This window comes from Phaethon aethereus (genome assembly GCF_964289735.1).
Source record: "Phaethon aethereus genome assembly, chromosome: 9".
Classification (NCBI taxonomy): domain Eukaryota; kingdom Metazoa; phylum Chordata; class Aves; order Phaethontiformes; family Phaethontidae; genus Phaethon; species Phaethon aethereus.
Window position 1 is genome coordinate 27289733 of NC_138585.1, and position 14683 is coordinate 27304415.

At 38.1% G+C, this 14683-nt stretch overlaps 1 protein-coding gene across 1 annotated transcript; it reads right to left on the reverse strand.

Moving 5' to 3' along the window:
• Positions 1-800: 800 nt before the first annotated feature.
• Positions 801-14437, reverse strand: LOC309408075 (lysosomal amino acid transporter 1 homolog; the record flags this gene model as incomplete). The annotated part of the gene is made up of 7 exons (XM_082003792.1): positions 801-1410; positions 7465-7650; positions 8619-8714; positions 9613-9737; positions 11519-11609; positions 12728-12857; positions 14100-14437. The coding sequence occupies 7 exons, from the start codon at positions 14435-14437 to the stop codon at positions 1309-1311; spliced, it is 1068 nt and encodes a 355-aa protein (XP_081859918.1). The 3' UTR covers positions 801-1308.
• Between the last annotated feature and the right edge of the window lie 246 nt (positions 14438-14683).

Below are 14683 nucleotides of genomic sequence, written 5' to 3' on the forward strand. Positions count from 1 at the left end.
AGTTACCGCTGCAACAGAAGCTGGAATTAAATTTCCATATACAGCAGCAGGGATGAGGTTGCTCCCCACCGCTCCAAAACCACCCCAACCCCGTTTCAGGGGGTTCTATCAGTGGTACATGACGTTCTGTAAAAGTTCATAGAGGAAAATGCTTCATTTTTAGTGCGCGCTTCTGGCAACAATTTAGATACAATCAATTGTACTCATTAGTTTCTTTTAGTATTTAAAAATAAATGTGTTATTTATTAATTTTTATTATTCAAAAACAAAATTCAAATCGTATCCCTGTAACAGTTACCTGAAATCAAAGGGAAGGAGCTTCATGATAAGCTCACAAATGTATAAAACGCTCATGTTGACCTTTTTTAAAAAACAGCCCTTTGTTCACAAATTTATTGAAGAGTGAATCATTATACATATATCCAATGAAATATTAACAAGAAGTTTATTCTTTGAGATAATGTTATTAAAGTTTTCTTCAAACACAACACAGTATTGCAAAAAAATCTGCAATTGCAAGGTACAGTCGGTTCAGATTCTAATTTTTTTCCTCTGTGGTACTTACCTAAACCAGAAGCTTGCAAAGAAAATGCATGTTGTACAAAAGCATTATATGGGGTATATGATGACATACAGTAATTATAACCCATGGAACACACAGGTATTGATGTATGAATGCTTTAACTCTTAAAAAGAAAACGCATAGTGATACTCTGCAATGAGCTGTATGTGAGGCTCCCATCAACTTACACCAGAATTCTGCTTTTGCATCAATAATAGATCCTCTGCACTGTAATTACTTAATTACAGGATGCTTTTTCTTCTGATGCGTACAAAATTGAGGACAAAGAAAAAAGGCCAAATCTTATCATCCAACACAAGTGGACTGAGCAGTCTGTAAGTCCAGGCTGGGTTCAAGGCACAGGGTTAATCTCATCCCTTGTTTTTAAACCAGGCACGCTACCGTTAACCAGATGTACATGTTCATCTAAAAACAAGTCAGTCATCCCATGATATGCACTGTATCATGATGTCAAATAAATACTTCTACAGCACCTATTGCTGTGACTCCATATCACACTTTGGGGAGAAACAGCTAAAATCAAGAAAAAAAATTGTATCTATCCTGAAACAACACAGTAAATATTAAATATTTTATTATTAGCATGTCATTTGCAAATTATTGACAAAATAAATAAAAAAAAAAAAGTACTAAATTTGGTCCCTACGCAACTGCAATCTTAACTGTTTGTCAAGGTCATCCAAGAGCAAAATCCAGTGCAAACAGGAGCCGAATCCAGCCCGACACTAGGCAGTCTCCTCGTTCACCAGCAGTGGTTCCACTTCCAGTGCTACTAAACCAGATTGTCTTTCCTTGGGCTGACGATACAGGATGAACTGCAGAGTCACCTGTTATTTTTGGGTAAGGAAGTAACTAACTCTGATATAGAGGTAGCCTTTGCAGTACTTGCTTTCAATTAAAACCAAAATAAGCCGTACAGAATAAAAGCAGCCATCCATTTAGTTCTGGCACAGACTCTGAATACCACAGTCCGCAGAGGAAAGCTTAAAACTTGCTGTATCTAATTCATGTACTGTAGTGTAAGTATTATCCATTTATTTAATTCTGACTGTGGAATTTTCTACATTAGCATATAACCTTTTCCAAACTCTATTTAACGCTCATTTTCAGTACTTCTTCATGGCAAAAAGTTTAATCATATTTTACTTGCAACACTAGAAAAGGGAACATACAGAAAAATTCTAACTCAAAACTTCAGATCCCCTTGGTTATATGGCTCAAATACACATGAAAATAGCCTTTACTACCTCATCGTCCTGCTTGCAAAGGGTCCTAAGTGTGAAATTCATTAGTAGCAGAATAGGAACACGCTTCATCTAGGAACAACATGGAATGAAACATATTGCCCTGTACCACTCCAGCCCTGGCGGTCTACATACTGCGGGCTGGGCTGAGGGGGGATGCTGGTAAGGAGGGGAAGTTATTCCAAACTTTTCTCAGCGGTAGATTGGCAGGGCCAGATCAGAAAACAAAATTCTCATTTGCTGCAAAATTCTAGGCGGTTTGATATTCACAGGCACCAATATGCAGATGCTATGACTCAATATTTAATGCTGTTTTCAACACAGAATTGTGCAATTAGACATAATTATTTATTTCTATTGTAAAAGAGACGGTTGGAAGCACTGCTAATCTAAAAAGAATCAACAAGTATGTGCTTGTCCTTTTTCTTGATGGTTCCAGCTCTCAAACAAAATTATTGACTTTGAGCATAGATAGCCTTTAAATAAAAAAACAAAACAGGGGTGTGCATCTAGAACAGACAGGAGATATTTCCTACCCTTCAGAATTTTTGCTAGATAATTGAGTTTTGTACTGGAGTACTGAACTTGATAGAAAACTCGTTTTCTTATAGAGATACCATTTTAAGATACCAAGAAATGGTACAAAGCTATCTAGCTATTCCCTTCCCTTTAGTATTCTTTTCTAAGAATATTTCCCATTCTAAGAAATACGCATAGCATCTTGCAGAATAAAGATTTCCTAGTCACAGTAAACGGACGCGGAAATGACGTGAAGTGCAAAGCAGTGGGTACCAGAAGCCTGTCTTCACAAAGGCAAACCACCCCACCACCAGCCAGCAAGGCGGCAATAGTCTCTGTACGGCAGGGTTTAGGTCTTCTACCCTTTTTGCTCACTGTGGGCACTTCTTTTGTTCTTTTTCTAAAAGATGGAGTGATTTCAGCAGCAGGCTATGCTGAACCCAGCATTACTTGCTATCCAACTTTGACAAAGAATGTTTTGAGAAGGACATTAGCTGGGTGGAAGCAGGTGCAGTAGATGAGGTCAAGGAGGGAGCCTCCAACATCAGGATCTGCATGAAAGCATGTTTAAAGGAAGGTGGTGTAGAAACAAGATCTGCGTACCTGGGTACCTTGTACAAAGTCCAATGTATGCTCATAGATGTTCAGCTTTCGTAGAGCCTGGATCACGACTACTGTTCCACGTAAAATCCCATTGTAAAAATGAAACAGTTTCTCTAGGGGGAAATCTGACATATAGAATTCTACCAGTTAAAATAACTTGGCTGGTAGACAATGGTTGTGAGAACTTTGAGGCTAATGTATGTAATTTATGAAAATTTATGAAAATACAGAGAGGAGAAAAAAAGCAGCTTTCTGAGAGGCCTGGATGAATGGAGAGGAAATTCTCTACATCCTAGGCAGAGCCCCAAGAATTATCCCACCTTCTCAAAGCTTTCCAGCATCCCACCTCTGAGGCCACCCAAACTAAAGACTAGACAGGACTTCCTTCAGAGACAGCAGGTCAGCACTCCTTTTTTAGTCTTTCTATAGTATTACGTGGGAATGCTTTCTTCTTAGAGCTTAGCAAATTAGTTTTATAGCCTATATAGGTACCACTTAAATTTCCTGCCGCCTTCTTTTTTATAGGCCTTACTGTACTTACAGCTGAGCAGCCCCCAAGTCTTAATAGTCGCACTCGTGGAAAAAGACACTGTGAATTGGGAATCAAATTTGCTGCAATCACACTGTGGGCTTGGGGCAAGCCTGGGCTGTAGCATTGTGCATTATCACCCTTAGCCACCAAGTTAGCAACAGCAACAGAGCTTTTGAAGAGAAATAAATTATAAACACAAGTTATGTGGAGTTTATCAAACAGTATTTCCAGAATATGTTTTTGTATCATATGTACTCAGCTGCTCATATTTTAAAAATAAACGCTAAACTGCCAAGACTACTTAATACAGAAACTAACTTGCTGCTCAAGTCTGACTTTCTGGGGGAAACTTTTAAGACGTATGCAGGCAGCAGACAACCCAAAGTGGAGGAGAAAACCAAACTGACTTCTCAGAGTAAAGTTCATGACAGCCACTGAGCTAGTGTATCAAATTTGCATCATTCAACTAAAAAATTCAATGACGATTCAAAACACAAAACAGTTTTGAGACAAAAGCAGGTATTTACAGGAGTGCAGAGAAGAAGGTGTTTGTTTGGCCGGGAAACTCTCCTGGCTGAATTGTCAGGTCAGACTTACATTCTTTGCACAGTGTAATTAAATTACAAAGCGTGATGTTTTGTAGAAGTATATAAAGGATTCCAAGTGGTTGCTCTGCAAATCACAAAGGGTGCAAGAGAAGAGTCTGTATACAACAGCTTGGCTCTTGCTGAATATACTGTGGCTATCGAGTAACAACCTGGCTACACATAATGAAAAGAAGTACATGTGGAGGATTTGAACACAGTTCTCTGACAATAGGGTGATGTCAAATTAAGAAAAAAAAAAAAGGCAAAAATCTTGGTAAAGGGCTTTGTCTGAACTAAATACAAAGCAGGGTGGTTTGGTTTTGGTGGGAGCAGGGGAGGAAGGAAGCAGGGTGAAAGAGGGTAGCAGACTTACAGAAAAGGACCAAGTTTTCTGGAAAAAACTTGCACTAGATTCAGAAACTTAGAAACCATCTTAAAAACTCATTGATGGCTACTGCTAAAGGTCTAAGGGCAGAACTGGTCATCAACTGATTTTAAAATATGTAGTATTGCATCCTTGTGTACAAGTGAAACATGAAGTAATCATGCACATAAAATAAAGCTGTGATAAGTTCCACTGTGGAACCCTACAGTAGGCAAATCTGGACTTAGCACCGCTGACTGACAAGGCACCCTCTTCAGGCCCATTTAAACCTTGGGCTTTGTGGTTTCTCTAGAAACTTCAACCGTCTTCCACTGCAAAGCAGCAGTTGGAAGGAAACATTTACTGGAAAAGAAAATCGTGTCCAATTTATAATTCAAATGTGTAATGCTATGAAACTCTCCTTGACATGAAAAGGAGGACAATTCATACTTTACAAACGATTGTACACTGCCATTATTTATTGAAAATAACGGGCTTATTGTGCAACCAAATAACTTTAACTGTAGACACCAAGGAAACAGGATGACCGTGTTATCCTGTTAAACCGAGCTGAAACAACTCCACTGTAATCCTGCACTAAGTAAGGCTGGAGCTGCTGTTCTAGCTATGATCAGGAGTCCATTTGTTTCTAAAAACAGTCAATGCCAGCCATGTCAGATGAAAGCAAAAGAATACTGCAGCAGACACAGAGTAAGTGAACTCTTAATCCTTGCTTAGACCTTGAGAAATGAGAGTTTATCTTCCACCTAATGAAACTCTGGATGCTATCAGGAATAAAGTCTACTGGAATGAGGAAATTTCTGCAACTACTCCTCTAAACAGAGTCTGTTACACAAATGATCAATTGTGAAACACCTCCCTCTTAGAAATTAGGACTTTTTGGGTTAATTCCTCTGTTTTCCAAGACCCAGGTGATCCTGTTCTTCATTTTCTGGTCTAACATGACATATCAGTTTGTTAGATTTTTTATTTTCTTGCTTGGCAAGAGACAGTAATGAAGCTCTCTTTAAAAGCATTGACTTCCATACCTTCAGGGCTTCTCAAAGCAGGAGGTCTGCTTTTGTTTTCTCTTGATTACAAATACTTCATACATTTTCAACTAACACTATATACTTGACTAGATTCCTATAAGCTCCTCAACCTGATTTGGAAGCATCTGTTTTCAATATAATTTGAACTGGAGGACTATTAGCAAGATTGGATTCAGACTCCAATCAAGACAGAACCCAGAAATGAATGTCATGTGCACACTGGCACTGCAATCCTGGGGCAGGACTCGGAGAGGGGGGAGGTTTGTGGCCAATATAAAAGTTCCTTTTCAGAGTACATCATAGAAAGGCATCTGCAAATATGCACATAACGTACTGTAAGGGTCATCAAGATCAAATTCTAGGGGTTTGTTGGGTAAATAAATACTGGACGGTTCATGTTTCCAGCTGAGGAGCTGGGGGTGGAAGAAAGAGCCACTACTTTGTTCATGGAACAAAAGGCCTGAGCGCTTAAACGAGCCACATGGGCTAGCAACCCTGAACCCCTACAGCCTGCTCATGTGAAAGAAACTGCATTGTCTCATAAAAGATAAAACTACAATTTATTTCAAAATGGGCCATGAACCACAGTTTAGTCTCACCACTGCCATGGAGTGTTGTGTTCCCACGATGCAGAATGTTTTACTCAACTGCCCACTTAAATCGCCATGGCTGGAGATGCAAAAAACCACAGATGGCTCTGCTGAATGACAGTATAATTTAACAGTCCATCCAAAGGCCAGGGTCGGCTGTCCCATCGCGAGCCTAATTGGAGTGGCTCATGAAATTACTTTAATCAGAAAGACAAGACTGATGCCTGGGAGTCATAACTTCTGGAACTGTTCCAGGTAAATCTGGTAAAGAACTTCCTTTTAATATGGAATGGATTAACACAATATGCTTCAGCATGGTTCTGAAATCACTCTTCATTTTATTCTGTTTTATAGTTTGGGATCATGGAGCTAAGTAACAAGATGTTTTCAAACACAAACCTAAAATTCTTACTTCAGGAAAAATCAGAAAATCTCCTCTTTATACTCTTTTAAGTGAAAATAAAAGCTATCTTAACAAGATGGGTGACTATAAACCTATAATGAAGAGTAAGACCAAGTACCACCACATTACTGTTAGTTAGGCTTTTAAAGCAAAAGTACAATACCACTCTCAACATTTGGCTTTTAATTTCTTGATCACAAAATGCTAATGCTCAATCTAGAAAGAGCGCAAGTAACAGTAACTAATATACTGTGGGCATTTTATGTATGTCCCCTCAATATAAGAATAAAAAATCAGAGTGTTTTAAATTTGTTCAGGACTTTCAAGAAACTGGCATACTACTCTAGGTAACTGAGTAGTTGGTTAGCCCTTAGTGTGACTCGATGAGCAGAGATGCTGGTTTTCAGAGGCACTGAGTGTTTCAGTGCATCTGATTGCACCCTGAATTATGCAGCTAAAGGTAGCTGCAGCATTTCTTTGTTAAGTGCTATATTCTGAAACTAAGTTTGCCAAAACCTCATTGTTTGTCTCTGACGTTAATGCAATCTTGCAATAACACTTACAATTTAACCAAATTCTCAAAGCTATAATTCTATATTTGCATTTAAAAACAAGCAGGTTTGGGGTTTGGTTTGGTTGGGGTTTTTGGTTTGGTGTGTCGTTCCCCCCCTCCATTTATCAGACAGCAAACCCAAGAAAAACAACACAATGCGCAATCTCCCCCCCCTTTAGTATACTACATATTGGCTACAAGATATAAATTAACCTGTGTAATGTAACTATAATGTAGATATTTTTTATAAACTTGTTATTCTTATCAAGAAATATTATTTTAAAAAGTTTACAGATTATTGTTCAGAAAGAAGATTTTATGATCAGGTTAGAATCATAGAAAAAAAATTTATTAAAAAAAAATCCACTTAATTTCTGATCTACTTATTAACAAGCCTATCCTGAGAAATTCTATCTATAACAGGAAAAGGATACAAAAATGTCTAGAAACAAAACTCCAAAGCTCCCAATGAGCCATGGAAGATGGTGTAAAAAATAGAGGCCCCGGAAAGATTCGGTAGCTGGCATCTTTAAAACAAGGCTCAGTCCATATGTAGAGTTTCCCACCATGGCTAATGCAAACAGCAAGTAAGAGGTGCCTTCTGTTGATCGTCTTCGGAACTAAATACAATGAAGTTTTTACAAATACAAAGAAATGTTAAAACATGTATCACAGTAGCCAGTTATACACAATTTTGGCATTTTGTACTATAACACACCTAAAGACTTTCAGTCATTCTTGCCAATCTCTTCCTGGGCTCTAAACCCTCTGAGCTTAGTACTTTCAGCACACATCACTGAAAACTGCAGAAATCGTTACAGTTTTTAGAAGCAGCTACAGTTAATGTAATTTTTATGTAAGTGCAAAGCAGGAAGGATAATCTGCTTTCAAACGGTATTTAGTTCTTAAGAAATCTGTTGCTCTATTAGTCTGTTTAGTAGACCTTTTTGAAAACATTGTGGTATTCCAACTGTGAAGGAAAAGGTAGAAGGGGAATATGACTAGGCTTGGAAATGAACTAATCATTTCCATAATCAATTAAAATGCCTGTACACAATTGACAATGTAAAATCTTCAGGTCTTTTGCTGTGTTTAGTTTGGTTTTTTTTTTTTAAATATACTGATAGTGAAGAGGCTGTCGGGGGGAAAAAAGGTCAGTAATGGCATATTTATGAGAAGAGGCTGAAAGTCTAAACTAATTTTCCTCTAATTCTAACTTTTGATCCCATGGTTGATTATTCAAGGTAGAATAGTTTGGAGAAAGAAAAGGGGAGAAATCACTCGCTCATGACAACAATCACACAAAGTATGTTTCTGCTCATATCTGATAAATCCAACTGTAAACACTTCCGCTCCCCCAGCCAATTAATCCTCTTCCATCAATCAAAGACCATAATTTTCCTAAAATTTCTCACCATCCTCCTCTGAATGGAGAAAAAAACCACATTCTTTACCATTTTAGACAGTCAGAAAAGCAAAGTAGGCTTTCAAGTTCAAGAGGACTCACTGTTAGGGAGAATCCAACATGTAAAGCAACAGAGAGTATTTTGTAAAATATACAAGTGTACTTAGTCAAAAACCTACTTACATTTTTATACAGCTGAGGAAATCTACTTCCCAAGTAAAACACACAGGATATATAGCCACAAACGAAGCCTGACACTTCAATCATATCAAGAGAGTTCTGAAAAAGAAAGGTACATACATTTTGGCAAGAACAATTTCAGGCATTTCAGAGGATTAAACTGAGAGTCCACTGGCTGATTTTCTGGACAGAACTCCTTTCAAAGCAGTTCAGTGCTGCTCTTCAATTGACTAAAAAGGGCTAAAAAGGATTTAATCTTTATCTCACAACAATGCACACTGCTGCGTCATAGCCATGACTAAGATCAAAACTAGTGCCGGGTTTTAGGACGCGATACTAATGTCAATCCAGTCCTCCTGCTAATAAAGCCTGGGCACAATAATTCAAACCAAAACTAAGAACTGTAGCTAGGGCCACTAAAAAAATGAATCATCCTGTCTGGAGAAAGCAAAACACTCATTTCTCACAGTTTAAGAGTTGTTAGTTTTCTCATCCTAGCTGTGTTTTGAAAATAAGCTGCTTCCCTGCTGGGCAATGTTGCTGGATTACAATTCTCTTACTGGCTTTAGTATGAAGGCCATAAAATTGCTAGAATAGCTCGCGAACTTTCCTGCTGAAATGACAGCAGCAGCAGGTACAACTGTAATTTTCCACTTCTATTGATTTCACTTGTGACTGTGTAGTCTCTACATGGACGTCTACGGTATTTAACACACGCAGAAACACAACACGCATACATGTCATTACGCAGAGCAGCACATCCTAACGACCCAAGGGACAGAATAAGCCTGAAACACAGGAAGCTGCTAAAATAAGCAATTTTGTAACTTCTTTATTTTGGGATGTATGGCCCATAATTAAAACATCCACATACTGCCTCGTTTATGATTTCATTGTTAAAAACATCATCCAAATGTCTTTAAAGCTCAGAGTAAGAAATCTTTTCACAACATTTTTGGGTGGGATTTTTTTGCAGTGGAAGCAGGTGAGAACTTACGTTACTTGTTTCGATTACTGCACTCTGGTCTTGGTTTCTGAGTAACAGCTGACAGAGTAAAATAACACACAGTGCTATACACACCATGATCCAGGCTATACAGAAATTCTTCAGGCTCTTGCTGCCTAGAATGACATACAAACAAATTAGCTGAAAAATAACATCTGCTGTTGATTTAAGGTTACTTTTTGTTTGCAATATAAATATGTAAATTTAAAGGTACAATTTCACATATCTTTTTCTTGGCAGCAATGTAAATCCACCTCTTTCTTCTGGGCTCTGTGCCCAGCCCTGCTCACTACCATAGTTGTGCTGTGTCTTTGTGCGACAACGGAGGGGAGCAGTGCTGGAACAGGAGGGAACTCCGTAAACAGGCATTGCTACCAAGAGAGAAAATTTTCATGCTCGGTTCATCTGTTATGTTAGCTCCTAATAGTTTACTATTAAGTAACAGCTGGTAAACAGAAGACTGCAAAGTAAAATAGAATGTAACAGTTTCTTTCAACACATCTTGATTAATAACTGCAAAAGCAAGGATATTTGAAATTTAAATTAACAAAAATTTCTTTAAGATAAATATGTAATCTAAGTGCTGTGCTGGACCAGTGTCTACGTCCATGGTTGGCTAGATACCGAGCCTTACTGAGACTCACATATTCAAAGACACGGACTCCATCTAGGAAGTCTCCATAGACATCTACAAGACAACTTGAAAATGGCAGACAAGCCTACAGAACTCCGGAGCTACGTTATCTTCTGTATCTACAAGATGCTGGTAAAGTCCTGCAGTCACTGTCACCGGTGGAACACGTTGCTGTACGGCGTTAGTAAGCCTGTCCTAAAGACCTGTAGTCTAAATAACACAGACTTAGCAGTGCTGTTCCACAGGCTACACTTTGAGATGCAAAACTGAACCAACTTGTCCCGGGGAACTGCTCCAGAACTGGGTATTGAAAAGCCCTCCTTCACAGCTTTAATCGCAGTACCATTCCTCCCTCTCCAGCTACGCAAACCATTGAGCTGAAACAGGCACTGGCAGCTACAACATACAAAAGCCTGTGTTTGTTTTCAAGAGTAGGCAGCAGGAAGGAAATATCTTCAGCACTGACCTATCTCCAGGTTTATTATCAGTTCCATATTGAATGAATCTGCTTTATCCCTACTTAGTCTGCTGGGCAGGCATCTGTTTTACTTCAGCTTTTTGTTACCTCTGCTGTACCATGGATTTTCTTTGATAGGGTTTTTTTTTTTTAGATTGATGAGTTAATGTTTTTGATTTGATTCAATGTGAACAGAACTTTCTGTCTTCCATTTCAGTCAAAACAGTAGTCCAGTGGTAGGCTGAATACTACAACTACTGCCAGGATTTTATGAAGCACAACTCAAGTAATTTCATTCCCCTTGAATATGTTTTTGTAACTATATGTATTGATACAGAACACATGAAGATGTCAAGATATTTTATGCTATAGGCAAATAAAGTCCAGTTTCAATCAACATGGAGGAAACTAAGTGAACCACACAAAGAAATAATGCTCGCTTTCAACTTTTACATATATTTAGATAGCTGTAAGTAAATAGCAGAACCATGGAGAAATTTAAAATATGGAACCAGATTCCACAAAACTACTGCTTTTTGTACGTCTATGTAAACTGAAAGTACTACATGGAAAATATTTACAGATATTATGTGGGTAAGAAACGAGAAAGGCAAAGAAAAGAAAGGGCAGGATTTTCACAAGACTCTTCGCAAAGTGGAAGCAACAGGCCTAACACCTTTGACCAGAATTTGTGCACTCTATTTTTTGATCCATCTGAAAAAAAATTATTTAAAACGCTGTAGAAAATATCAAAGTAAAGAGTGTGCTACATCATGGAGAACATTTTAATTGTTGAAAAACCTTACATTTTGTCATCTTCTGATTCTTGAGCTTATAGTAGACAAATTGTGAAATCATAATTATATCCATGTTAACATAAAAAATGGCAGTGACAATCTGAAAGAGAAGATACATTTGCTTGTTCAGTACACAAATAGTTCAAAATACTTTAACTTAGCTGCATGGAAATTTTGCTTCATAATCATAATGTGAATGACAAATACCAAAGCACTGCCAAAAAAAAAGAAAAAAAAAGGAAGTGTTTCCAGTATGAAACAAGTTAGACTGCTGCAGATAAATACAGTGTAAACCTTATGCAACAGGGACTTGCTCACACAATCGCAATAGCTGGTGATTTTCCAGGATGCATAGCACAAATTCCTACCTGGGCAGATTGATAAATCCTTCCTGCCCAGAAGCTTAAGTCCGCTCCACCTAGTTTCCCAGCATTTCAGAAGCTACTAATCTTACTCAGTGCCTCTTCCTCACTAAAAGAAAAACAACATTCTCCCTCCCCCTTTTCATAATGGGGAGACGGAACAGTTAGTGCCACACGTTAAGTTCTAAAAGAGAAGACAACTCTGTCCACCCTTGGGTTCGTCTCCAGCTTGTGAAGACTTCTACAGGTGGCTGCCACATACCTCTTTCTCTTTTAATTTAGAGTAAAAAAATAAAAACAGCAGATAAGAAAGTTTCAGAGACAATTAACGTATCCCTGACAACTAGTGTTTCTTTCAGAGAAACCCCTCCCTTAATGATTAATGAAGACAATACATTTTCAAATTAGTCAGAGATTAACAGCTTTGAACTAGTATTTTCTTGTTAATGAACAGTTTTCTTAAAAAAAAAAAAAAGAAAAGAAAAAGCAAGTTTAAAAATTAGCAATCCCAAACCAGCTTTGTCTGTTACAAGCTAAACAACACAACTTCCTTCCAGCCCTATTTGCTCTCAAGCTTACTTTGAAGCTGAACTGAAAACTCCCCACTTCATTCATCATTGAACAACACCCAGTAAATCTCTCCAAATGTTAATTACAAGTGTGACATGGTTCCTATAACACATAGCAGTATCAATGTAAATATTTGATTTATTTTATGGATGGTAGATCAGTGAACAGAATACAAAACCATTTTCCTTCCCACTATGTACTTCACTGTGCAAAATTAAGTTATCCTAGAGTTTAAAGAGAGAGTTTGAAAAGAATAAATCAAAAAGTAGAAGTATTGACAGATTACCTGAATTGGCAGTTGATTTGTTAAATAGCAGCCTATGAAATTTGTAAGATCTCCAGCTATCCAACACAGCAGAAAGCCCAAAGACAGCGCTTGATCCACTCTTCCATTCTGATAGGCAGTGTAAATTTGACTGGCACAAATTCCAGAAGTAATTGTAAAATAGCATAAGCAAAAAATGTTTAATAAGCTCAGAAGCACATTTTTCAAAATCTGAATAAAGAAAGATTAAAACTCTAACCACAAGAGACCTATCGCAGCAATACTCCACTTACCTTTTGCAGAACAACTCAGTATCACTATAGCTCACCATGTCTTACTCTAACGTAACAAAAGGCTCAAATCACAACCTCATTACTGCTTGCATGTGCTCCTTTTTTGTAGCCTGCACTGAAATACCATTTTCTGGACACCAGAACTATGCCGTAAGCATTTCATATTCATCTGCTGTAAATACCAGCCTTTAAAATACTTAAGAGAACCACTGTTGTTTAACATTGAAGGGCTAAGAATGAACAAAGCTTCTAAAAGAACTGACAACTACACTTATGCCTCTAAATTACAGAGCTGTTATTCAGATTCACAATGGGGACTAGGAAGCAATCCCAAACCTGAGTCCATTAGACGTATCTTGATGAATTCCATGCTCACTAACATGACAGCTTTAATGTAAAGCCCCCTTTCAACTAGTATTTCTGAAGCTCAACAGCTTACTAAGAGTGGTTTTATTTTGCTTGATTTCCATAGCCCTTTTACTAGTTCAGTAAATTACATCCCCCTTATGGGGACAGCCGTTGGAGGCAATCCCATTTTGTCAGGCATTTTCACCTGCTGGGAGCATTTCTACTTTCCCTTTGTCATCTTCTACCTACATATTTGCAACCTGAACCCAGTGCCAGCGACCAAACAGCTAAAACCTAAACTCATTTAGCACTACCGAAGTGCTAACTCATGTGCTGCTTCTGACCTTTTCTCAATCCAAATTTCACTGGCAGGAGCCAGCACAACAGTACTGGAGACATAGCATGTGGTTTATTTAAACACTGAGCCAGCTTCTGCTGCAAGTGTGCCTGCGTGTGCACACACATCTCAGGGTGGAGAAGATAAGAGAGAAGAGGTGATTTATTCTCATTTGCTTTAAGTGGCAGAGATTAGTGTCAAGTCAGTACAACAGAACAGTACATCAAGCTCATTTGTCAACCACCAAATATTGTTGCAAACATGAACATCATGCTTCTCTGGCATATTATATCTGTATTATGCAGATAGAGAAACATATCCAAGATAAAATTAAAAAAAAGGCAGCTTTTGAAAAAGGCTTCAGGCAAGATTACTGATGTTTGAATCTGAGGACTGCTTAAGACTTTAAACTTACGGTAGTGCAGCAAACAGAAAACAGACAATGGAAATCAGTCCTGTGACAACGCTCCAATACTCCCACACATTCTCGACACATTCTTCTAGGAGATGCCAAATCCATGGTGTTCCATTTATGCACAATCTCCTATTCTCTATTGGGGAGATATTGAAAGCATGTGTATACAGCAGAGAAGCCATCATTCCTGGACCGAGGTTCAATTTCAGAAGTTTATTTCTGCCTCCATTTTTACCCCATGCAAATCCGCAAATCCGTTTACCAATGCTGAATATCCTCTGTGAAAAGACCTCTGCATCCAGACGGATGCTTGATATCACAGTTATTTCCAATCTCATAAACAAACCTGCCAAATTCAAAGAAATAAATATAGCCAGTGTGAATAAGACATTAACCGTACCATGCTTGCTTATATTTATTGCTTACAGAAGAGAAGTTAGACTTCCAAGTAAGAAAAACACTTTGTGGTCCATGGCTTTCATTAACTTTTGACAAATATGCAGCACTCCAGATTTATATCACTACAGCATTTTAGTCTGAGGTTGTGTTAGAGACTGCCAGTTACACTGATGTGCCAGCAATCT